The sequence below is a fragment of the Siniperca chuatsi genome, linkage group LG24 (assembly GCF_020085105.1).
Source record: "Siniperca chuatsi isolate FFG_IHB_CAS linkage group LG24, ASM2008510v1, whole genome shotgun sequence".
Lineage (NCBI taxonomy): Eukaryota > Metazoa > Chordata > Actinopteri > Centrarchiformes > Sinipercidae > Siniperca > Siniperca chuatsi.
Window position 1 is genome coordinate 3,904,706 of NC_058065.1, and position 27,054 is coordinate 3,931,759.

A 27,054-nucleotide genomic window follows, 5' to 3' on the forward strand; every position below is an offset into this window, starting at 1 on the left:
CACACACTAAGACTCACTTTGCTAACCAGGAAGGCTGAAAACAGCACATGTAATCAAAGGTTCTAAAAATTAGAATCACTTCAGCATCCTATAAACATACAGGGATTTGTCTTAGTGGTGACTGAGTCAGTAGGACAAGATTTCCCTTTAATTACAGCTCACAGTTTGTGTATGTAATTGTTTTGTTGTTGTTATTTTAAAGAAGTGGTTGCCAACTTGGGGTCAGAACCCCCAAAGGGGCCACAAGATAAATCTAAGGGGTCACGAGATGATTGATAGAATAAGAAAGCAGCAAAAACATATTCCTGCTGTTTTTAATGTTTCTGTTGTATACTTTGGCGTGGAATGCGGCATTCTGTTTCAAAATGTCCACCATGGTCGAAAAGACAAGAATCAATACATATGTTACACGCATTGTACTAGCAAAAAACATTATTTGGTTGAATTGGTCACAAACTGTAGACTTAAGCAAACTGTGACGAGAGGTTGCAAGTAGACATTGCTTCGTTTTAAGGGGTCACAAGCCAAAAAGATCGGGACAGGCTGTTTTTAAGCATGTTGCGACGTAGGTAACAGGAACAGAAGGGAAAAGAGCAACGCACAACTACAAAAAACACATTCAACATCTTCAGTCAACTCACCTGTACCGTTTCCAACTGCCTGCAAAGTGGTATCAGGCCCCAGGGTGTCAAAATCATCTTTTATTTCATCTGCACAGAAACAGAGAAGAAGAAGAAGAAGAAGAAGAAAGGGGGTGTGGGGGGAGAAGGAGGGGTGAGTACCTCGTGTACCATCCAAACCAACAAATGCTGACAATGAGGCCTTTAAGAAGAAGGTATGGAGAAAGCAATAAAGGCACCGCTGTGCATCGCAGCGCGCCGCGGCTTTGTTCGGCATGTTTAATGAATGCTATCATCTGGGCCAGACAGTGACTTATTTACCTTTAACATGACAACAAGCGACGGGGGAGGCAAAGAAAGCTTCAATCGCCAAACAGAGCGATTAAATACAACACGGAGCACATCCACCTGAGCAATCATAGAGCTCCAGCCAACACACAGGCTGAGCTTATTACTCCCTGGCTGTGACTACGCTGCAATCCTCTGCATGCAGGATCACGCTTGTTTTATCATATGTCATTTGGTGGATGCTTTTATCCAAAGCTTCTTGGAGTATTGTGAGCACACACATTTTTTTTTTCCTTTGCCACAACCCCTAGCAGAGAGTTAGTGCCTTGCTACTAACTAAAGAGAATACAACCCGTAACCACAAATTAAGAGTTTTAGTTGCACAAACATTTCTCAGGGGCAGAGCTGCTCTGGAGGCAGAAATAACCTCATTGGTTGGGGTAAACCTCAGGTGGGTGGAGACAAAGAATTAATGTTCTGTGGTAAAGTGTGTTAGACTGAAGAATGAAACGGACAACATTTAAAGCAGGAGGCCGCTATTATTTCAAAGCCTTACACTTACGATACGTGAGGGAGCATTTGAACCGTAATAAAAGTTTAAGTTTTTGGGCTTTGAAAATCTCTGGCTTATTGGTTCCACTCACTGAGATTTACATCAACCAATCAGGTTATTTCTGCCTCCCAAAGAAACCCTGGCTCAGAGAAATGTTTGAACAACAAACCCTCCAGGAGCATTGGTTTAAACAGAACAGGTTCTTACTGCCCATCAGGATAATGGCACCCAGTCTGTGCAGACAGATATTATCCTGGCACAGGTGAGGAGGCTGTAAATAACCGGTGGATTGACAGGCTCATAAACAAACCCTCTTCTGACAAATTAATCCCTCCACGGTCGACAGGAGGACACTGACTGGACAATCAGCTTAAGGAGTCCCGGGTCCCTCCTTCCTGCCTCGTCGGTAAAAATTAAATGAAGGTGCTTCCGAGAACATGGGGGCTTTGTATAAAAAAAAGGAACAAAAAACCTGCATTGTGTGCCTTACACGCATCTGTTCTTGCTCTGCTGCTCCTGCAAGGACGTTACAAGTGTTGCATTGTGAAGATTTTTTTTTTTAAACAGTCCACAGCAGGATCTGATGTATGTGACTCTCCCATGGCTATTAAACCAGGATGAGCGCCTACAGTAGAGAAACCTGGCTGAGATATGACAGGAAAGGTGGTGGGTGTATTGTTGATAATAATGTTATCCTGCTTACATTACATTACACAAAAGCCAGAAGCAAAACGAATTTTTATTTTTAGTTGAAAACAATGGGTTTAATAGTTGTGGAATGCTTTCTAAGGCTCGCAATTCAGGGCTTTCTTAAAATGAAAGATTTGGCTTCTGCGGTAAAATGATAAATACCCCTGTCAATGGCTTCAGAGAATAATGACAGACTCTTTTGGAGGGGTATGTCCTAGTTTAACTTTCCCCTTGCTAGGATTTTTTTCCCTCTTCTTTTTTTCCTGTACATTCTACATTTGATTGCACGTCTGCCAAACAGCATCAAAACCACAGTTGCAGTTTGAGAAAATAAATGGGTTTCAAACAACATAAATTAAGCTATGACAAAACAAAACAGATAAAAAAACCCTCCACCACCGATTAAAATATACCCACAAGTATCAGATATCAGCATGTATGAAAACCTTCCATCTTTCGCGCTGAACATGGTCAAAACTCCCTCACATTTCTGTGTCTTCGTAGGCACCGTCTTTGCTTTGGGTAATCAAATTTGGCTGCATACTTTTGGTCTGACGCAAGGGGATGACCAGTGGGATTTGCTGGCCCTCCGCTCTCCCCTATTTACCTTGGAAAACTTTTGTTATCTGTGGTCTGAAGGGAGGGACGGCTGCTTCCAGTAGGAGGTAGGCTAATACCACAAACACCTCACTGCTATGGCCTCTGGCACACATACATGCATAAATCCATGCCAGTCCTGGGCTACATTCAAATGGGGCAAAGTCTCACTGTAATGACTTGGGTGCCTGGTCGTTCTATAGTAAGAAAATGCACTAACATTCCTGCTGCAGAGCCTGCTTTACACACAGATTTGACATGACATGACCAATTTCATGGCTTTATATCTTTGAGGATCTAAAATACATTTATATACATACAAAAATTCAAAAGTAATGTAAAAATCAAGGGAAAAAAGAGGGATATGATTTCTTCTGGAGCCACAAATATGTGCCTATTTTTGGTAGTGGAAAGCATTTTGGATAAAACTGTCCACTAAATGCTGTGTAGTATGTTTTGTCAGTAGTAAATCACAGAAGACCTGAGGCGGTAAGGTACACACCTCCTTGAAGAGCGATGTTGAGCTTTGAGAACCGAGTCTGGACTCAGGAGGAGTCCAGAATACCTTGGTCTGACCATAATTCCACCTATTTTCATAGCAGCTCTGATGCTGTTTATTTTGAAAACATTCCTATTTTTATGGCCGGTCACCGCAGTCGCAGGCGCTTTAAAGTTCTGCCTTTGTGCATTTAGCCTCATTTATCCTGAATCTGTCTAGTATGCACACAATAGCTTCAGAATCTCAGACACAAAACAAGATTTGATTAAAACAGGCTTTTGAAAGCTGATGCCATATTTTTAGACTGAAGTTGTAAATAGCAGATATTCGGTGTCAATGTTCCATCCCTTCACATTTGAGCATTTTACAGCCAAAGAATACAGTGTCCTCCTCTGAATTTTATTCTTGGCAGGCTGGAAAAGCATCTGAAACACTGCATTTATTGAAAAACATGGAAAACTCCTGGATGCAGTAGGTGTTTAAATGACAAATTAATAACTCCAAAACTTGATAAATGTGCAAAGAAAACAACAACCACTGTTTTATCAAAAACAGAAGGCCAAATTTGGCAAAAATGTCATAAAACAGAAAAAAAAATCAAATAACATGTCTTGAGCGAAAGTGCTTCTATAACACAGCAAACATGAAGGATTTCTACAGCCTGTAATTGCTGCAATGTTAAGTCAGAAATCCTCCTGACACCCTTGAGAAGAGTTTAAAAAGGGCAAAGGGAGAACGCAGGTGATTTATTTGAAAATGTCTGTCAGTGATAATGATGTCATGCTTTCCAGCACATCGCGTCCAGCCTCACTGTGGGATGAAGGAATGTCAAGGACAACGCCAGACACAAGACTCTGATTGTGCCCTGGCATCAGAAGAGGCTCGGCGATAAACTTTCTTTCTTACATGCAGCAGTTATGTCTCAGAAAATCAGCTAGGCTGTGTTGCTCTATAGCTAAAGACAATTTTAAACATGAAACGAGTGTCTGTTTGTGTTTTTGGGCCGACATTTGTCCACACTTTTGTGGGCTTTTACTGCAATTCCCAAACTCCTGAAGACCAACAATCTGTTACATTCACTCACACTTCCAAGACCTGTGTAAAAACTCTTGATAGTGACGACCAAATCAGTCCGAGTAAGAAGGAGGGGGTGGGATAACTTATCTCAGGCCTAAGTTATGTGCTGAGGTATCACTGTAGACACTTAGGCACCGAGGAAGAAAAAAAAAAAACAGGCTGGGAAACACAGCACCCGCAAGATTGGGAAAGAGACTCCCAAATGTTCTAATGAACTTGACTTGCTCTCTGAAATATGTCAGACACTTTATCACACAAGAAGCATATTATCTGGGAATTGCAACATAGTTGAATTACAGACATTATGGCACCGCAGGTCTTTATCAAATAAACAATTACCGTATGCAACGACAGCTTGTTTATCCTTTATCTTGATTTATTTACCAAACTGTCTTTTCTCTAACCCCTTCCCCCCTTAAGGAGCCAATATGAAATGTTATTTAGGAGAAGCAAATGTTGATACCCAATAAGTTTTTTTCATCCCTAATAAATGTGCAATTTTCCCCCATATTAAAATTTAAGACTGCTGAATGTTCCTCCGTTTTTCGGCACCATGCACAGCTAGTTCATTAGCAGAAATGAATAGCGAAGCCCAGCTCATTTAAATCGGCTGTCTTACATGACTTCTCGCCATACTCTGTTCCTGTCACATGCTTCCAAGAATCATTGACTCTTATTATACATGTAAATGGCTATCATAAAAATAAAAATTTCATTTAAGATTGTTAATGACTTTTTGCAGCAGTCTGGCTTCCTTTAATGATTATACCCTGCCCCCTAATTAAAAGTATTTATCTTTCAAGCATCCGTGACTGGGGCCCCTGCAATCGGAGTTGCTCAACAAAAGACAATAAGTCAGTCGAGTTTGGGAAGGTATCACCTGCCAGGGATTAAGCAGCTTGTTAAGGAGGACAAGGTATTACATGGCATCAGTCACTGCTGGAGGTTGTTGAAATACCATAAACACTGATACAGTTTGAGTAACCTCACATGTCTTGCATCTTCTGCAGAATCTGCAGACTGAAACATTGAATCAACCACATTCTCACCTCCCAGTGCTTTTCATTTCCCACAGCTCACAGGCTTTTTTGTGAGGTTATACATTACTGTAAATATTTTTTGTTGTTTGGCTCAGAGCAGGACTTTTCTCTAAGCATGAACCAAATGGTCTCTGTCGCTCACAAAGAAACTGTTTATCATGTCTGTCTGCTGAGGGAGCATCATTGGGGCTTCACTGTCAGACCTGGCTCAAGCAGTGTTTGCAAAACGCTTCTTGGCGTTTGTTTAAGTCTGCTCGGGCACCAGATGGGTGGGGTTTACGGCATAAGACGATACCACGAGCGGCAGGATGTGCACACATTCGCAATAAAGTATCTGAAAGTCAGCTTAGTGATAGTTGTTTTGATTGACAGCTCACCTGAACCCCACACATCTGGTAAAGCAGATAGAAAAAAAGCTAGAAGTATTTTTTAAATGTATTTCTTGAGCCAGATCTGTGAGAAATATTGAAAAATAAGGTTATTCAGGACACGTTATAATTTAGAATATTATATTTTAAACCTTAACTTCATCATTCACTCCTTAATTTTGAGGGCAAGAGCGCAGGTCACGTTTCTCAGAGAGCAGATATCTCATTTTGGAACAAATTTCTCCATATGTTCTCTGTCATTTAAGACAAGGCAAGAATAATCTGATTGGTTAAGAACCTCACTGGGAAAGAAGAACCACAACTCTCAAAACTTACACTGAAACCCAGTGGAAAAGTCATGTTTAGAAAAGAGAAGAAATGATCAGTTTGCCCATCAGCCAACTTATAGTGTGGAAATCTGTTCTTCTTTAAGTCCTCCCACTGAGGTTTACCTCAACCAATGAGATCAAGTCCATCTCTGCAACATCTGATTCGACACTCACCAGTACCGTCGACCGAGGCACTCAGCATGTCATTGTCGGGCCAGATGTGCTCCACGCCGCTGTCCCGCATCTCGTCGTCCTCCTCCTCCTTGGTCAGCAGGCCGTGGCTCTCGGCACGCGGTGAGGCCTCTGGGTTGGTGAGGCTGGCCGGGCTGCCCGTGCCGTTGATCAGGGGGTCTTCTTCGGACACCGGCAGCTTGTCCTCCTCCTCCGTCTCTGAGCCCGTCTCCACCACATTCTCGTAGTTCAGAGCTGCGAGAGAAAGAGGGACAAATGAAGGACAAGTCTGAAATAACGTGGTGTACATGTTATATATGACCGAGGGATGGGGCGGACTGTTTTAGTGTAGCAATAATCCTTCTGATCAACTACTGATACTACTTTTATCAAAAAATAACAGTTTTAGCCTCATTTCACATTTTTCATCTTTCCATGCCAGTCACTACTGGCAGCTTGTTATTGATCAAGGAATGTAGGCGTATACTACTTTGGAACTTGCAGTGTGTGTCAGCTAAGTGATTAAACTCTAAACATAAATGACAGAGGAAGAATCTGAAAAGGGATTTTGACTTGTTTTGGAAATTGAGGTTTATTCCCAGATTAAAAAGGTCACCCCACATCACTGCTTGGTCCAAGGCGTAGGCGCTTTTTAAAAAAAAAAATTGTTTTGTGGGTTACACCCCAATTACAGCATCCGCGACTGGAATCTGTGACTGAACCACAGCGGTGGGCAGACAGCTGTCGAGGAGATGCGAGCCAAAATAGCCACTAATTTTCAGTCCTGCTCACATACCTCGGATGCCAACGAGCTGCACCTTTCAGGACGGCTCTGCTCCGGTGCATACCCATCACGTTTGAGATGTTCCGCATAACACATACAATATTACAAATGTTGTTGCTATGCATACAAAAGGCTTAACCTATAGTAATTTAGATTATTCATCATGTGTACCCCTCGGATGTCTTCACATTTGCATTGCCAGTGAACCATGAACATAAATATAAATGTTTCCTAACATATGAAAATAGAGAGACACTACATGGCCTTGAGTGCACACATTCAGTAAAGCAGGCTGATATACATATCACACACACACACACACACACTCAAAACTCCAGAGCAGCATCAGCATGGCCCGCCCGGTTCCACAACACTCAGGTCCCAGACATATGCCTGCTTTTCTTAAAATAGATGGCCTGTAAATAAGGGCTGTGAACTCAATCATAGGTGGCTCGCGTGCAAATTAGTCACCGCCATCGGCAGGTTCTCATCGCATACTCGCCACAGCGTAAATTGTGGCAGAAAAGGACATCAGAAGACTTATTGGAGGAGTGCAGATGGAGCACTAGGCGAGCCAGAAGCATGGCATCACATGGGGACACACCTCATTGGCAGCTTGTACAAGAATGTTCTGTGGTAAGAGCCAATCATGGTCGGGCCCGGAGTTTGAGCCACCATAGTGAAGAGGTGGAGGCTTTTTTTAATGCGCTCTAGTTGAATTTATGTTTCTGAGTAATAAAACAAAAATTGCAGCAAGCTCATAAGTCTTTGGTGAAAATCCACAGATTTATATCTAATAGCTTTGAGATGCCATGCCATGTTACATTTGTACATAAATAGTGTATAATATGCAAAACGCCTCAAATTGCCACCCTGTAAGGACTCGACAAACTTAATTATGGCATTTTATGTGCCATATTTTGCCCACTGAGGCCTGAAAGTCCCTGCCTCTTGAACTTTCCCAGAATCAGGAGCGCCAACCAGATGAAGTTCATGCATGACATTTCTGAAGACATTATACATATCAAAAGATAAGCCTCCCCACATCTCCTCCTAACACGTCTCCGTACGATTGACTGGTCTGCACTTGCCTTCAGCGAACAACTGCACAACAGGTGCAAATTAAAATGAAAACAGGGCTTTCAAATGTGGGAGGGGAGGCAGGGGGGAGGAGGGTGGCAGGCAGGCAGGCAGGAGGAGGGTGGGAGTGCGGTGACCTGCCTCGAATACCAATCGACAGAAGAAACAAAACCTTTTCAAGAGGTGTGATCACAAGGGTTTAGGCAAGTTCAGACTCAGTAATGCTCCTTGGAGATGACAAAAAAGGCAACTGAGGCTGGAGACCCAGGAGTGGAGAGAGACGTTAGGAATTCCTGGGTGGTCCACATCTACCTTGGTACAATTGATAATGTGCTTCTCTTTGAAAGTTGTACATTTAATTTGAAAGAGAAAAGCCTTTACCTGTTTAACTTCACATCTAGATGATTGAATCATTTCAGTTCGTCAAAATTAGGAATCTCTCAACTTGATTCAAAACAACAAGATTATAATTTTGGAATTCACCTCTGTGCCCCATCACCCCTGAGGTTTTGAACTTTTCTCAGCAATGTCCCATCAGCTCTGTGTCCCCCAACGTCCAGAGGAGGGGGCAGCCGCACGAGGCTGGTAGAACAAAAGGCCAAGAGGCTTGGGAAGCTATCAACCCGTTGCTGTGAACCTGATCTCTGGATGCAGATTCAATGACGGCGGAGCAGGGGCCAGCTGAATGAAATTATCTAAGGCTGGACAGGTTTTAAAGGGCCTATTCTTCCCCAATAAAAGGAGCGAGGGTGCTTCTTTTTGTTTAGCAACACATCCACCGCAGCAACGCACACCGTTCTGACTTCAATACTCCCACATAAGGAATGCAGCACTGTGGACCTTCTGCTCAACAAACTTTTCAGGGCACGATTGAGAATTTGGGTCTTCGAAGTAAATCCTGGAGAAGCAAAGTGGAGCTTTCAGTTTTATTTTTGTCACCAGTTTGAACCATTTTCTGTCTCCTGCTGTTTTTTTTTTTTTTTTATCTCTCGAGACGTGTTGTTCTCAAGTTTCTGAACAAATTTAAGCATGGGGGCGTTGAACTGTCTCCGAAAGCTACAGTAGACACAATCTTCTCTGAACGTCAGCTGTCTCCTCCGCGTTCAACGTATACCTCCAAGAAGGCAAAATGACAGTGGGGTGCTCATCAAGTCAAACGCGTAGTATTAACGTCAAGAAAGCCGCCATTGTTTAGGTGCCACCGCTGACAAGAGCCTCTCCCTCTCCGAGCATGAAGCATCTATTGGTATTGTGTCACGCAACAAAGTAATTCTAACCTACTAATATTTTGCAGGCAGTTATTTCGTCCCCCCCCCCAAACCTCGCTCTTAATCAGCCTTTTGTGTCGCTGAGGAGAGAGAAAGACAAAGAAAAGATAATGTTTACTTCTCAAATGCCTCTCCTTTTCTCTCCTTTTCTTACCTTAAGTGTCATCCTTGACAAAAGCAATTACGGCTGACGTTTTACAAACTCTTGCTACCTGTTTGATATTGCTTTCTTCTCCCCTCTGTTTTATTTCTCCCACCATTTAAGGTAAATAAAGGGAGCCTCTTTGACTTGAGTTGTTCAGATAATTAAAATGACACATGTGCAGCGCAATTCTTGTTTAATATCGGGTTTTAAACTATCTGACATAACCCTTTCACAGGCCTGGCATTATTCTGTCACTCACAAAAAAGTACAGAGGGGAGAGGAATATTGTATATTGATTAGGACGGCTAGAAGCATCAGCAGTGACAGCCTGAGAGAGAACCAGAGAGCAAGGGAGAAAGTCTTATTAAAATCTCATCATTTCTTTGATGAAGATAAATAAAGAAGAAAAAAAAAAACAATGGCACATGTAATACTTCAGCTGTGACAGTTGTATTCTGCAGATACTGAGAAGCCAGTGGAATTAATTTAGTGCTGGGAAACAAACTCCAAATCTAAAATGATTGTATTTACAAAGCGTCAGGTTTGACAGTAAACAAATGGCTCCAGTGATCAAAAACGCCTTTAATGTCGGAGTCAAAATCAACTCCAACTGCAAAACCGTGTGTGCTTATGACAACAGTTGTCTGACCACATGCTGCATTCGAAGACACCCAGAGTCACTCGGAGCAATAAGCGGCCACCAACTTGTGCCTTTGATGTTGACCCCATGCATCCGTATGTATAGTATGTGCGCATGGAATTTCGTTCAAGTTGAGAGTGTGTGACACAAAATAGAATATTAGAAAATGAGCTTGTGTTCACATTTGTAGTGAGTCTTTGACAATTTGGTCAAACATCTGAAAGGCAAAGTGCCTGGTTAAAAGGTCAATGTCATGCAAACCCACATCTATCCTTTTTTTTAACATCAAAACTGGTTTTAACCTGCTTAAAAATGTTGGAAAACATCCTTACCTCACTTAATTTCAAGCCAAATAAAGAAGCAATTTGCAAGTTTGCACAGTTACAACCTGTCAGCTATGGATAGCTGATTTTTGTTCAAGAGCTTCATTAACCAGATATTCAGTAATGCAACACCATTAAACCAAAAGTCCAATTCTTAGCAGCTAGAGGCAGGGCGGTAGAGGAGAGTTTCAGGTATTTAGCATCAAGAAGATTTCACTCCAATACCTAAAATTGGTTTGTGCAAGTAGGGTGAATCTGAGAGAAAGCAAAACTTTTCTCCCATTTGCAACGTATTTTAACTTAAAAATCTTCCCTTCTACAGCTGTGAAAGCCACGTTCAGAGGTGCTACACCTGCACTCTGCTGAGGAAAACCATTTCACAATGCTAACAAGTATAATCACATTTATTTAACGATCCCAAAGTAGTCGTCCAGTGCCCAGAGGACGCTGCACTAAAAGCCCTTCCTGCTGGAATCTCAGAGCCAGAGAGAAAGAGAGCTCTTTCTGTTCAGCAGGCCAACGGTAGAGGTGATCGCTGCAGGGAGAATGACTAACACCCACATTCACGCTCTCACGCTAACCCCGGCTGACTTTTTAGTTGAGTGTCGAGGCTTAGCTCCAGGTGACACGCTCGGCCTCCTACGCCGATAATGAGCCAGGACATTCTCCCTATTGGACGATAACTGCTCACGCTCGCTCCCTGTCTCATGAATGTGAGCGAAGCGGATCACCTGGATGGCTGCGAGGGAGATGGGGAAGCAGGAGTGCTCTGTTAGTCAGTGTGTGTGTTTGTGTGTGTGCGTGGGAGGGCATTAAGGTGGAAGCGAGGTCGCTGCCTTGTGGCTACGGCCAGCGGTAGCGGATTCTCATGATGACCTTTTGTCTGCCATTGTTCCTGTCTGCAACAGTTTAAGCACTTCCTCTGGTAAGTCTTACTCCTGTCTGATGGAAACCTCACACCAGTTTTTCAGTACAGTTACTTCATTTTTACATCAGCAACTAATTGTTTTACATATAGTCTTGGTTGCTTTTTGGTTTTTCTTTTTGTAATAATAATTAAAATTTCCTTTTTCTTGATATTTTCTTGTATTTGCCTCCAAAATAAGGCACCACAATTTGAAACAGACAGATGCTCATCCGAAACATTGGTTGTGTAAGTGAAACCCTTTATAAAATGCTTGTTGGTAACTGGAGTCAATGATTGGGAAAACAAAACTGATCTGTTCCCTTTTTTTTACGAGAAGAAAATTCAGATTAATTTAAAGAGGACTAACAGTTGAAATCAGTAAATTTAAACAGATTTGAACTTAATTTTAAAGGTTAACCTCAAGTAACTATTTGACCAAACTGGTGAACTTTTATAGATTGTATGTCTTCTGTGCTCAAAATAATGTATCCTCAGGTAATGATTTTCCTTCAAACAGGGTGTACTAGTGCTGTTCAAATCAAGTCACGCCAGACAAAAGAATAGCAGACATGTTTGGATATTTTGTGCTATCTTGTCTCAGTATAATGGTGCGATCGAGCACAAGGGGCAAATCAGGGCCAAGTCGGTGAAAGGACGGTGGCAGAGGGCAAACAAAAGCTCTGAAAAGAGACAGAGAGAGAGTGAGGGGTGAGGGCCGGGGAGGGGAGGGGAGGGGAGGGGAGGGGGCGACTTGGGAGAGACGATGAATGGTGAAAACTCAGTGAAGTGTAAACGCAACCTGGGAGTGTATGTGTGTCTGTCTGGGCAGTGTGTATGTGTGTGTGTGTGCGCTTGTGTGTGTCTATTGGGAGGGGGAGGGGTGTCGCTGACAAGTGAAGTGAGTGTGTGTGTGTGTTTGACTGATATGAGTTGTTGAGGACAACACTGTTTTACAATTTATGTGTTTAAGAGATGCTTTTAACCTTTTTTTAAACTTTCTTTTAATTGAGAGAGAGTAACAGAAAGTTTAACAGTAAAGTAAGTATCTCTGCAAACATCAACATGGTCAAGATAATTAACATTAATAAGTCTAGTAACCAAAACCAACACGTATGTAGTATAAGGTAAATTAAAACCTGACTATTTCCAAGACCAATAAATAAATAATAAGTAATCAGTGTTTTCCAGGAAATTTTCTTGTGTCAAAAACCTTCAACATCAACAACCAAAACCACGAAATTGGTACAAAATTTAGCAAAACTGGAGTAAAGCTCCAAAAAATACAAAGTAATCCACTTTTTCCAGGAATTTAATTCCAATCAGGTTAGAAAAACCTCAGAAACAGACTTTTGTATATTTCGATTTCTTGTTAAACATATGACACTACAACTCCCATTTATGGCTGTCCATCACATCCATTACACCATTTTCTGAAATCAGGCCCAAATATTAAAATGTTTAAAGCAGTGTGAAAAAAAAAAAAAAAAAACAATATCAGACTGAGAAACATTTTGTGATCATTTGGGTTGATACAGAGATTTCCAGCATGTCGCCACGCATCCGTCAAATCGCTGCTGGGTTTTGTCCGCGAGGAGACCCTCGCAGCAGCACTGACTCTAATTCAATTAATGTCCCATTTATTTGCTGAGGAAGCCTGAGCAACAGGCTGGGGAGGGAGAGGGAGGCAGAGAAAGCTTCAAGGTTTGCTCAACAGCTCAGAGGTCCCACCTTTGCTGGGTCCTGCATGGATTCACCATCTGTGCCCCCCCAACCTCCCCTCCTCCTCCACCCCCAGTTCACACATGTTCCTGCCTCCAACAAATGTTCGAAGTAAACCTCCCCCCCCTCCTCCCCCTTCTCGTCACACAAGCCAAAGAAGAAGAATAAAAAAGACACACAAAAGCTTCCCCTGGCTGCCCTCAGGACTCCCAGGCCAGGGGAGTGGGAGGGAGAATTCAGAGAAGAAGAACAGAGGAGGGAAATGTTGGTAGGGAAGGGGGGAGGAACTGTGTGTGTGGAGGGGGTTGTTGAGAATATTTATTTTTTATTCCGGCTCAGGTGAGCTTCCCCTCGCCTCCTGATGTTACCCTGACACACGTCAAGCAACGGGAAGAGGGGGGGGAAAAAAACGGTTAAAATTAGAAAATTTAATTTATTTGATAATTTCCCAGAATAATTAGAGTTAATATGGGTTAATTAATATGCAAATCTCTCAGCAGATGTTCGGCAGCAAGGCTGCACGCGGCTGAGGAAAAACAGCCCCCTTCTACTTTCTCCTGCCTGGTTTTGGCTGTCAGTTATTGGGTCGTAATTACTGTAACTAACCAAATACACACACAGACTGAGGAAAAAAAGAAAACGTTTGCTGGGTGAACTGCTTCCAGTTTTGGAGTCGTCACAGGCAAAGCGGTGCTTCTCACACACATAAGAGAGACCATCGCTAATTTCCCCTCCACTATAAAGGCCCTTTTTATGCTCCGAGCTGAATGAATGCAGCACGCAGTTTAAACTGTTTGAAATTTGCGGGGCTTTATGTGTGTGCCGATGTATAAATGTAAATTGTAAAGAAGATGCAGCAGCAGTAGGAGCAGCGACTACTGTGACAAGAGCACCTGCACGTTAATATCAAGTAGAAAACACAGCTAATGACGCAGATGTGTGGAATCTGTCTTGCCATAATAAAGGGACAGACACGTGTTTACATGTGTGTTTGCACCTGAATACTAATGCCATAAACAAGCATATATTAATACGAAAGGGAATAAGTAGCAATATTTGAAGCTAAAATTGAAAATTTCCCAAATAAGATGTTATGCAATTTTGTAAAAAAAAAAAAAAAAAAAAAGAAGCTAAAATGTTGAAAATAAAACACATTTTAGTAGCTGTTGAAGCTTTTTGGTTGCCTTAGTTTTAGGCTCAGCTTTTATTTTGATAGGTTCTCTAATACATTCCATGTTGACCTCCATGTTGAACAATCTCAAATATGGACATAACGCAAACCCTGCACCTGCACCCAGGCAGCATAATTTGTACAATTCTATTTCATAATTTAGCAATTAAGCAATCAAATGATCAACAGAAAATAATCTAATAATAATTTTGATTGCAAAATTTACTGTTTTTTCTGTTATTGTTCTTATTATTCAAATAATTATTAAAAAAACAAAACAATCAAGAGATTCATTAATAATGAAAATTATCAGTAGTTGCAGCCCTAAAATGAAGAATTTCTCTGTTCTGGCTTGTATTCTTGTGGGAGGAGGGAAGGGTTACCTTTAATAGAAAGATTTAATTCATGAATTCTTCCCTGGGGAGGGAGAAAAATATAAGAGCCTATCTCAGGGTGCTTGCCAGGGTTCTCCTGTGGTCAGCTCTCTCCAATAATAATGTGTTTCCGATAGCAGTGAGTGTGTGTGTATGTGTGTGTGTGTGTGTGTGTGTGTGTGTGTATGCGTGCGTGCCAAAAGCTGAGACTGTTATCTAAATCGTTCCTCTTTCTGTACGGCCCAGAGTCGCACTCTCCCTCTTTCTCTCTCTACGTTTCCACTCCTCCTCCTCCTCCTCCTCCTCCTCCTCCTGCCCACTCTCAAAGGGACACCGTGGCTCAATGCCACGAGTCCACACCCCGGCCTACACGCACAAAAACACACACATACACACACCTACATGTAGGAGCAGCAACGTGCATTCATAAAAATAGACGCACACACACACATACATGACGAAGCGGCATGTGGAACGTTTTCATAAATAGGAACACATGCTTTCACATGTGTAAAAAACACACTTGCATATATACAGAGACACACAAACAAACACACACACCTGAGTGTAACACACACACTCAGGTGGTGGAATCTGCTGACATGGCCTCGTATCAGGTTGGATTTTGAGGTGGAGCGAGGAGGGGGCGCCAAATCGATAGTCACAGCTTTTTATCAGGTCTGACTGTTTAATATTGGAACCTGGCTTCATGTGTGCGTGTGTGTGTGTGTGTGTGTGTGTGTGTGTTTGAAGGCCCCATGAGAGCTGGTGTGGCCTTGCAGTACTTTGTGCGCAGCGCCACCATGATAACACATCTGCTTTGGGTTCATCTGTTTATGAATCACTCTTATCTGCCCTGGAAGTGCTACACCACTCCTGTGTGTGTGCGAGTGTGTGTTTATGTGTGTAAGTGTGAGTGTGTGGGAGTGTACATCTGTGTTCCTGTGTACCTCAGTGTGTGTTCCTCTGTAGGCTTGTGTCATTGTGAGTATTTACAAGAGAGGAAAACAGAGAGACGAGGAGGAAAGTGACAAAGATTTACTTTGATTGAGGATGAAGACAGAAACAAATCACAACACGTAACTGAACTCATTTAGAGTTTTAAAATTCTACATTTTTAGGCAAGTAGCTAAAATACAGGCCGACAATTCAGTAAAGTATGCAGTATAACAGATACATTTAGAAAAATTGTTTTTAAGTAACCAAAAATCAGTGTGAAGCTATGACAGATTGCTTTGAAAACACACATTTCTGGTCAGTATAATCAATCAAGCATTGATAATATTTGATTAAAAATGATAATTTGTTCGTCTTAGGTCACCAAACTGAAAGTTTGCTGCCGTTAAGTTTTTTTCATCTTCCAAGTACATTTCAGATGTTTTTTTTCCTTTGCTTAAAACTACAAAGTGCCAGTCCGGTCAACTTTTCAAAACTCAACTTAACAACTCAACAAAATAAGTTCTGATTTTACATTTAACACAACCTTCCTGTGACTTAAGAGCACTTGCACATGGTAAGAGAGAAATGCCATGAAAGGAACCCAAAAAGTAGAAAAGTTAAATGACAGCTATGTCTGACAACGTCTGACAGGTCACATGCTATCAGGACAGGTGGTGCATCACCTTCCCTTGCACCCATCAGGCAACTCTTTCCCTTGCAGCACAGAGAGGCAAAATCCAGCAATTCTTCATCCCTGACGGCCCCCACGTGCCTCGTTTTAATAAAAAAGAATCTATGAAAATAAATTACTTGCACTAAGTATATGCAAATTCAAATGTAAGCAATCATTGCAAAATTAATTTTGCCAGAACTGATTAAAAGCTTTAATAAATCTATATACAGTATTGCACCAATCTGATATTGTAAATTTATTACGCTCCCTGTAAGATTAATTAGAAAGCTACGGTAACATATTGCACTGCCAGGCCAGATTACTGTACTTTTTTGTTAATAACAGTTAAGCAGAACCTGAGCTGTAATTACCAGCTAACAGAAGCTTTTGATGCTGATTTCCTTCACCAAGAGGGGAGAGAATGAGATCCAGCTGGTAAAAAGAAACAAATGAAGGCTTCTTTTCTCAAATGCTATGCATCTATTTTGGAATAAAATAATTAATCACTGCTTGAAGTTCATCTTTCATCCAGGCTGGAATATTTCATTTTGGGAACTGAGGACATGAATTAAAAAGTATCCTCATTTGGTCTGTGAGTTCAGTAAGGCATCACCACTGCCAGGGTTAGGGGTTGAATTCCCACTTGAGCAACCCAAAACACTTCCACACACGTCCCACAAACAATATAAGATCAATGCCTGGTTCTTTTCTTTTCTAAATGTAACTGAAATCAGCTTTTTTTTCTCCAAAGCAAACCACCTTGCAGCTGCTATAGAGACATCAGAAGAGGTTACAGGCATTTATCCCAGGCTCTTTCACCTTTTTCCACAGACACCAAAACTGTGGAGCAGGCCGCCAGATAGCAGCGAAAACAACCAGTTTGATCTGGCCAAGGTTGTTTTGCATTCTTGTCCACAGTGACGGGGCCATGGCCACGTTTATCTCAGCAAAACAGCACCTGAGAGCTAAAAGAACCATTTCTCACCGCCACCACTCTGGCCTCAATACTCCTCAAAGGCAACAAAGGAGAGTTTGTGTGACTTTGGAAATATTCCTAATGAAATGTCTGGTTATTATGTTCCTTTGTGATAAGGGGATGACCACTCGTTTAGTAGTAAAAGGTCTTGAACTGAGACTGACAATGACAAGAAAAAACAGGGGAGAGTGAGACCTCTTGCTGTCATAAAACTCTGCCAGTCACCAGCTGTTTAAAGGTCGATCAGTTTGTGTGTGTGTGTGTGTGTGTGTGTGTGTGTGTGTGTGGGGGAATGGAGGGGGGAGTCAAGCAGGGACCTCAGATGGACTAAAGAGATCAGACAGGATGAACTGGGGGGATGGGGGGTCCAGGTGAGGGGCCACAGGAGGGTGAGGAAGGGGGATGAGGAGGGTTGAGTCCTCTTCTTCCTCTCTAGTCCGAGCCAATCTAGGGGCCCGGGGCCTCATTCACATGGTAATGAGAGTGTAAAATCACATCTGTTACCCCCACCAACACACACACACACACACACACACACACACACACACACACACACACACACACACACACAAACACACATGCACAGAGCAGATCTTTGTCACCTGAATAGCATCCCCACCAGGTATCAAACAAGCACCAGGAAATGGGGAGTATGTGTGTGTGTGTGTGTGTGAGTGAGTGAGTATAACCAGCAAACTGGGCTCTCCAATCAGTAAATGACACACACACACACACACACACACACACACACACACTGAAGAGGTGGCCTGGGCCCTCAAAGAGAGAGACAGCCCTCTGGTGAAAGGCGACTCTCTCTGACACTGTTACCAAGTTCCCAATTAGCTACCAGCCAGCCAGAGGGTTGGGGGAGGGGTGCGGGGGTGGGAGGGGTGGGGGTGGGGGGGTAAAGGGGCTGAGAGGGTGGAGTTTGGACAGATAGGTGGCATAGCTTATTGTCACGGCAATGACCTTAGCGTCAAAACCATCTCCTGGAAGCTCTTTTTTTCACATTGCCATAGTGCCCTTGAGCATGACAATAAGCTGCCTAATTACTATTCCTGTAGATAAGCGTCAACTATAGACCTAAAAGGTAAATACAGGAGTTCATATCTAAATAAGAAGGTTTTATATGTGGACAGGGATATACTGGTAGGTAAACTGACTTTTCCATGTCTTATAGTAAATACATAGTTTATTAAAATCATGTTATAGTATTAGTTTGTGCTACAAAAGCTGCAAAATAGCAGCAAATATTTCATGACGGTCAATTTAGAAACAAACTCTTGTTTATAGTCAGGTTTGCACACTTTTTTAGATAAGCATCTTTATGACACAATGCACAGTGTATTTTAAGGATGTAAACATATATTATTGCTTTTCTAAATCGATTTTAGTTCACATCCGTGACCTTACTGTGATCACCAACTGGATGTGAGATTTTGCACACCTTCCTATTTACCACAACATCTGGGTGTGTGTGTGTGTGTGTGGATGTGTGTTAGACAGTGCTAGCGGCAAGGTACGCCAGGTGTAAGACAGCAGCGAGATGACACAACTTAACCTCTCCCTCAATCTCGGTAAACGGCACAAACAGGCAGCGCTGTAGTCGGAGGCCCCAGAGCCCATGACTTATACATGACGTGGGTGGGAGTAAACAGGAGCAGACCGAGGCATTTTGTTTCCTTTTTCCCTCTTGCCAGTTGCATTTTTTTTCATGTTGTACCTGTCTTTCTTATCTAGCCGCAGGAGGGCGAAAACTACACTTTTAATTACATGGTGGGAGTTGAGGGTGGAAGCAGGAGGGGGAGCAGTGTGGGGATGTGGATACCTAGGGCTCTTTCACATACTACACCTTAATAAGAAAGTTCAAAACAGCAACCACTCATGTTTACAGGTGCAACCTTTAATATATCCATTTATTTGATTTGTTTTGTCTTTAACAGCAAAATTCTGTTTCTGCCAACTCCCAACATTATCTTTTCCATTTTAGATGCAGTTCCTTATCAGTGAACAATGGGTGCAAGTATAAGATAACTGGCTTATATTCCCAGAAAGACAACATATAAAAAAGTAATAATATGGGTCAGAGCTGTAGCAGCTAAGTGTAAAAAAAAAACAAACTCTAATAATGATGTTCAACTGAAAATTGCTTGGTAAAGAAATGGTCAATTTGGAATTATGTTTCAGGTATTAAACTGTAGTTCTATCCCAGAGCAACATTAACCATAAATTCCAAAATCACAAATATTACAAGCAACCACAACAATGAAATAAAGAGTGAATAAATACTATAGTTTACCACTCACACTTTTGATGCCTTGTTCTGCATATTTATTTGGGCATAATGCACTTTGGAGTAATTTGTCACACCAGTATTGCATCACTGAAAATAGATTGGTGAGTAGACCTTAGCTTTAACATGATAATTAACCTCATCCATGCAGAGAAAAGTAAAAAGAAAGGCTACTTCTAGATGAAAATTTTAATTTCTTACTATCAGCTTAGATGGCATATACTCAGGCATATGTGTGTATGTATATATATATATGGCTTACATAATTGAGCAACTCCATTGGCATGATGTGAATAGCTGCAACACACGCGCACACACACACACACACACACACACACACACACACACACACACACACTCTGTAGTCTCCATATACTGTAAGTAAAAAGGAAATTTTGATCTAAGGCTTTTTCCCCCCACCTACCCTTGGGTTCTGCCTCCCAGTGTTTCTGTCAACCCTCTCCTTTTTTTGATCAGTGGCTTGAAAGAGTCAAGCATGTGTGAGTGCTCAGGTACCTGGGGTATGCCGAGGTGCTAATTAGCTCGGCAGGATAATTGATGTGTAGATTACACCGTTGAACAAATGCTCTGACTTGTTTGTTCTTCGCACTTCTCAGCCTCCCCGTGCAAGGAAAAAAAAATCTTTCTCCGCAGCACCTCCCACCCCCCTTTTACCTCAGCCCTAATGAACAATTTACCTGGCTTGTAAAGGAGGTGGTTAAGCCTGCCAAGGCAGAGGGAAAACAAAGAGCAGGTTGCGCTGGAGTTCATTTCCCACAGGTGGAACTACTGTCTCTTGTGCTTCAAGACCTGCCTCTATTCCCTGGTGTTTGCAAGGCTGGCTGTGGAAGAGTATGTGTGTATACGCTTTGCCAAACCCTGAAGGAGAGGATGGCGAGCATACATAATTCCAAAAGGGAAACAATTTAAAAAATGAAAGAGCATGCCATTAAGAGTGCCGGTAGGCTTCCATTGTTTTGCCCCCCTCCTATAATGCTATTTCCTCCATCTTTTGTCTTTGGGATGCTATTATTAGCCGAGTGCGCACGCGAATAACCTCCCCCTCCCACCCGCGTCCGTTCAATAGGGTTTGAATTTGCTCATTAACGGCTAAGAATCCGCAAACACATTCGCCGGAGCTTTTGCTACTGCTAATAAACTAATCATGCCCTCTCGTCTAATTGGGAAATAGAATGAGGGGAGGAATGAGAGCTTCGCCTGAGGATTTTAGGAGCTGGGTTTCTATTGCGCTGGCAGAGAAGTGGAAGTGGAGCCCATTAGCAGGACAGATGTAGAGGCAAAAGGTGAACGGCTGAGACGTCGGCTCCTTGCAACACTGCTGGACCGCCCGTAATCTGTCACCCACACTAGTTTACAAGTTAAACACATTATTGTGCTTAGTCTCATTTCTAGGATGCATAGCGCTGGCTGCTTTTTTCTCTCCCTGGTGGAGCGCTTACAAACCTGCTAGGGCACTGTCACTGCATGCAAGCTATTACCATTTTTCTTAGCAGTCCTGATTAGTCAGGCAGGCAGGGCAGAGAGAGAGAGAGCAGAAAAAGAGAGAGATAGGGGAACTAAGCCAAGACATAAAGTCTTACACTCATTGTTTCTTGATACTTCCTTCACATCCCTCAGAAACCTCGTCTCAGCGGCTCAAGAAGCCCCCAAATGGCTTCACAGGTCTCCAATTTTCAAAGCTCCCGGAAGTCATATCATTGCTATTTTCCTGTGTAAGGGGCAAATGATTTGCACAGTGTAAATGAAAGGAAATGTGTTCTGCAAGATGTCCAATAATGCTGTTAACTCTGTGTTTACCAATGAGTTAAAGCCCACCAGGACATAGTTCAGCCATGAAAAATGCACTCAATACAACCTCCCCCAAGAAGATCATTTTATTCTCTTGTTATTGTGTTAGTGGCCTTAGGCACCTCAAGTTTGCTATGTCGGTATGATAAGGGAGAAAAAAGATGAGTTCTCTTTTTTAGATCAACCCTGAACTCCCTGGGACAGATTACCGTGTCATCGAAAACCCGGGGCGGCATGTTTGGACTACACCAGATTGGGAGTCTTGCTGACTAACTGGCAGTTTCCGTCGCCAACCTGATAACTCTCCTCCAACATCCCTCACCCCAGCCCAGCCAGCAAGTCAGCCAGTCAGCTAGGCAGGCAGGCACTTTTTTTTTTTTTTCCTCCCTGCCTTTTTCCTGTCGCCATCTCGGTATTTAATCTAACACTGGCAGGCGGCAAGAAGGGTTTACTTTTCCCCCCTCAAAGACAGCTTTACAAGGCGGAGAAGGCAAAAGTGGGAGGAAGAGAGCCGAGCACTCAGGCAGGGAGGGACAGGGGAGTCTAGGCAAGGCACAGGAAACCTGTGCCAAGCGTCACTTTTAACAAAAGCCTTTCATCTTTCTCTCCGCTTTCCCCCAAGACAGTGCGCTTCCAGCAGTGGGATCCTTTTAAGTACATACCTGATAAGGAAACTTTCTTTCTTCCCTTTCGAGAGTGCATAAAGGAAAAGTATCCCCCTCCCACACACATATACACACATCCCAGTGCAGTTAAAACCCTCTCATCGCTTTGAACACCAGATACTGTCCCTTTTATCCCCGGCAAGCGGGTCTCCTATGGCTATTAACTCATTCAAAACAGGTAATTACGGCGGGCAAACAGAGACGCCACGGATCAGAGTGAGCTGCTCAGGCCCACTCCACCTTTGCAATCAAACCGGGCAACGTCTTAGCTAGCGAGTTAACAGGACAGAGGTAGTCGAGGATCCATTTGTGGATAACTGCACCTAATCCATTTTAGTCAGGAGTCGCTGTGGCAGGGCTGTGTGTGCGCTGGGGGAGGACCCATGGGATGTATCTGATGGAGAGGTCATAAATCACAGAGAAGAAGTTGAAAAAGTCGAGCTCCCACGGAGGGAGAGAGGTAGCAGACGAGGGTGAAACGCACCTCAGAGCAAAACAACTGAGGCTATCATCACCTTAGTTAAAATATCAACAACCTCAGGCCAGCAAGGGCGGGACTGCCAAACAATGGCCTCTTCCCTGTGGTAGGAGTAGAGAAGGATTCGTGCAGAACCTCTGGTGGGTGGTTGTTATTGCGGGACAATTCCCTCAAGCATAGTTAATATAGCTCTAGCCAGTTAGTGGACATTTTTATCCAAAGCGCCTATGCTACATACATTTTTAGCATGGGGGATCCCAATGTGAGTTGGACTACTAGCCTGGCAGACTTGCTTATGGGGAATTGAACCTTTAACCCTGGCAGAGTTAGCACTTGAGCTCCAGTGCAGAACACCTAACCCTAGCAGTTTATGTGTTTAAAGTAACCATTAACATTGGTGAAGGGACCAAAAATGCTGTCTCACATTCCCAAAATGTAGTCACATAAGAGATGACGAGGAAAAAGAGGGAAAGAGAAAGGGCAGAGAGGAGAGAAAATTTTAACTCAATCTCAGGAGCCAAGTAGTCCTTTTTCACCTATCTTCTCATCTGCACAGGAAGTAAATGGCGCCCCAGGGGAGCACTCACTCTTTCCTTCCTTGTCTCCTTTTTTTTCTCCGCTGTTTGTTGTTTCAGGTAATGAAAACAGAGCGGCTGACAGAGACGTTTTCATGTTGTTTTCGTGACCCGAACGAGATGCCAGAGCCTCCTGCAATGCTTGTTCAAGCCAGAGGTGAAGTTTGACAAGATCCTTAAACACTCTCCACCCCTCTCTTCTTCTCCCTCCCTCCACTCAAATTTCGAAGCAAGCTGTTGCGTAAGAAACTCTCTGTATCTATGGTAATGGGCAGCTAATTGATCCCATGGGGTTTCTCTGGCATGGGGAGAACTTATTTACTCTTGCGACGGAGGGATATTTCAGCTCAGACATTTTTCTCCCTCCTCTCAAGCCTTCCTCTAATGTGACTATAACTCTCAAATTCTCTTATCTGTACAGGGCACGGTACAAGGTGCAAAGGGGGCCAATGTCTACACATTTTCCCATTTGAGAAGCATGTGTTCGTGGGGTGACAACCAGCCACCCACTGCACTGCAGAGAGGAACCAATCAGGCTTCAACACCTTGACTCGTCTTTCCGAATGTGGCTGTTGCTGCTGAGCTGCCTCACCCACCTCAATGTCAGTACTACAAATTGGCTTCCAACAGGAACTCAAGGTGCCAAAGAGCCATTATACAGACAAAGGCTTGAAGTCTACCCAGGGATTAATGTGTCAAAATCATTGTGTGATACACAGGAATCAACCCTCTTCATTAGGGCTTTCTAAGGAACGAGACAGATCTCCTCTCTGCCAACATCCGTGCACTCTGCTCTTCTTGTTGTAAGATAAATTGAGCTTTTTTTTTTTTACAGGGAGGATTTGGACATCTCAGGCATTTACCTGATTCTTTTAGTATGAGGTGCTACAGTAGGCTCCCCATAAATATGTGGATCATCATCTCTATAGCTTTAAATGAAAACCTGTAGTTTCATAGGGTGGACTAAATAATACGTTTTCTATTCTATGCCACCAAGGCCCAACATTTTGTTGATTTTCACTCCAACTGAACACTACAATTGTTTACTTGGACTTTAATAGCCCAAATTTGACAATATCTATTTGACAATACCTGTTCAAAATGTAGTTTCACAGGCTGTGAAGAATTTAAAATGATATAAGTCATAGCATATTGTTCCCCAAAAATACAGGTATTCAATGTACCATTACAAGAGTCTGAGCTGAGCCCAACATCCAGAAAAGCAGCTGATATATTGGTGGATGCATCATCATGATGAAACGCAACAACAAAACGCCTGCACCACTGGGCGACAACAGGCCCGATTGTCAGCGAAGCCCATCTCCAATTAAACAAAGTTGTAATCTGCCCCTGACAGAGCGGATTATGCTTTGTCCTGGTGGGGGCCTCATGGGGGACGAAGGAGGAGGAGGAAGGAGGTGGTTAACCATGGCTGGCGACTTAATTTCCTGTGAATACGCCCTTGTATCCTCCCATGGAGTTACCTGACTCAGCGCAGTCAGTCGGCTGGGTGGCTGACTGGCTGGTTGGTCGGCTGACTTGCCGTCTGCTTGTGGGAATCAAATCCTGTCCAAGATAACAGCTAATCATTTGTCACCCCGAGAAGCAATTCCCTCAAATCACCCGGGAAGACAGCGCCACTTTATTCTGTGGCGTTGTCAGGATGGCAAGAAATTACATTCGGCCATGTTTTTCCTCCTCATCTACCCGCCTCCAAATCTCTCCTGAGCCCCATTTGGAATGACAGAACAACAGCTGACAAGATTGGAAATGACTGTCTTTCCAACCCCAAACACAGACATACACATGCAACTACACGTTTCTATTACTCTACCTGTGAGGATGTTCTTTAAAAAGATTTTTTTTCATCAACTCTGACCCAAAACCAACCCTAGTGTCAGTTTAACCCCAAACCTGGGCCATAAAAAGGCAAAATCAGCTAACATGTATGGAAGAATCTTTGTTTTTTCAAACCTTGTGAGAACATGTGGTCCTGAAATACAAGAACACATAATCACACAGGAGCTTTGGGAAACTGTGGGACAACACATGTTGGCAAATACATGCATGCAGGCTAGTATAAAACACACACACACACACACACACACACACACACATGCTGTAGCCTGTCCATGCAGCTGTTTCCTTTTGGGATTCCTTGAGTTGTTACACTGTGACATTCTCTCTGCTTTCTCAGTTAGACAATCATTTGGATGGAACAGTGTCCAACAACATGGCCCTAAAGCTCAAAAGTTACTTCTGCAGGGGCCTCAACATGTTCACAAACTAAAAGTTCCTTGATGATGGGAATCATTTGCAAATGTGACACCCAAGACATTTAGGAAATGCTCTTGTCCAACACAGCTTACATAACTGATATACACAACACAATTTTGTGGGCAAAGGCTGTGATCAAGTATATCTACACCTTTCTTTTTTGTCTCAGCAAGCAGTTGAACATGTCTCAACTTTTCCTTTGACAGACATAAACCGCCTCTTACAGTTTCCTAGTGAACTTTAGCTTTGTCCTATGTTTTGAAATTTGTACCCATTCTCTTGTTCTTGAGCAAGAAGAGCCATTTCATCAGCATAAATGTTTATTTCTGTATTCTGTGTGTTAGCAAACTCATGCTAACTAGGCAGCTTGCCAGTTTCTGTTGAACTTTGTGTTGGCTTTCAATAAAAATGACAATTCTCTTAGTCCTCTTTGAAAGGTTGCCACCTGATTAAAGCTGAACAGAAACCCATATAAGATATGTTTTTGTGAACTGAACAAACTCAGTTCAAACAGCACTTCTTGAATGTGCACAAAAAAGCCATTACATTACAGTCATCAGGCAGATGCCAAAGAGGCCAAACTAAATTGGAATATTCACAAGAAACATATACAGGGAAGGATCAAGTTCAAGTCGATACAAATAAAAGTAATATAAGACAAATTAGATTTATATTAAACATCTTTTCAAACCAAAAGATGCAGCAGCTCCTGGAGCAACACAGCTTTACAGCAAAATGTTGCTTGGTGCATTACTGCCACAAGAGCTGAATGACAGGAAAGCAAATCAGTAGCAGTTCATAAGGTTTCATATTCTGAGTTAGTGAACTGACTGGCTCTGGGACGGCTGCCCACACTGCATTGGCCATACTTAATTACATTATGCACGGCATAGGGATATTCATAACATACATGAATAGCAAATTAAAAGGAAAGAGAGACAATATTGCCAGTGTGGAAAAGGACCTCTGACATTGAACGAATGTGGTGATGTATTGAAAAAAGGCACCGTCCTATTAGATTAGCAATGCTAAATTAACAACAATTTAGAAAGAGGAGAAGAAGTCCAACCTGAGAGGAGTTCAGTGCACCGGTGGTGTCTGGGAAGCACAAGCTTGTTGATGGCATAATGCTAAGTCTGTGTGTTGAAGATAAGAGTGCCATACAGCAGGCCCTAGGCCCAATGCTGTGTGTGTGTATGGATGTGTCCTATGTGTCAGCGAGTGGGGGGAGGATGTGTGTTTGTACACAGATATATATGAGTGTATGTGTTAGCGTGCAAGACAAATGAGAAAGGTGCTTGATGGTGTGAAGCGACTTATCTCTCATTATGGGGAACAGTGGATGAATATGGCGGTCGATAGAAGAGAGAAACAATTAGAGAAAAGCATCCAGGACTGAGTATAGATTGTTGAGTGCAGTTTTAGGTGTGTGTGCATGTGTGATAGATATGGAGAGGGGTGAAAATGGCCATAAAACCAGGTTACAGGTTATATCAAAGAGACAAGCTGCGAATGATTGCTTAAGCTTTGACTTTGAAGAAGAAATGTGGAAAATTGATCGTTTCCTGCAAACTTTCTTTTTTTCAATTTCAAGGTAGTATTTGGAAAATGCTCTGTCAATAAATGGATGTAGCAATCATGGACAAGACGAAGAAGAGGGGTGGGTGAAGAAAATGTCCACCACTGAGAAATTCAAGACCAGGGTTTTTTTTTTTTTTTGCGCCGG

The 27,054-nt window shown here is 42.7% G+C and overlaps 1 protein-coding gene and 1 long non-coding RNA gene across 8 annotated transcripts in view; one reads left to right on the forward strand and one right to left on the reverse strand.

The window, feature by feature from the left end:
• The window catches only part of zeb2b (zinc finger E-box binding homeobox 2b), a 90,893-nt gene that overhangs the window by 16,568 nt on the left and 47,271 nt on the right, over positions 1-27,054 (reverse strand). For 2 of the 6 annotated variants that reach the window (XM_044187170.1, XM_044187171.1), the window contains exons 3-4: positions 6,236-6,490; positions 642-710 (exon numbers count right to left, since the gene is read on the reverse strand). In XM_044187170.1, coding sequence (XP_044043105.1) covers positions 642-710; positions 6,236-6,490 — 324 coding nt within the window. The remainder of the gene's footprint in view (positions 1-641; positions 711-6,235; positions 6,491-27,054) is intronic. The other 4 variants (XM_044187172.1, XM_044187169.1, XM_044187173.1 and 1 more) reach the window with 3 other exon arrangements.
• LOC122871792 lies at positions 6,499-25,764 on the forward strand. 2 transcript variants are annotated; one of them, XR_006376929.1, is made up of 3 exons: positions 6,499-11,397; positions 23,112-23,208; positions 23,473-25,764. It is a non-coding gene; the product is annotated as an uncharacterized LOC122871792 (long non-coding RNA). The 2 variants fall into 2 exon arrangements; XR_006376930.1 differs by lacking the exon at positions 6,499-11,397 and adding an exon at positions 18,206-18,321.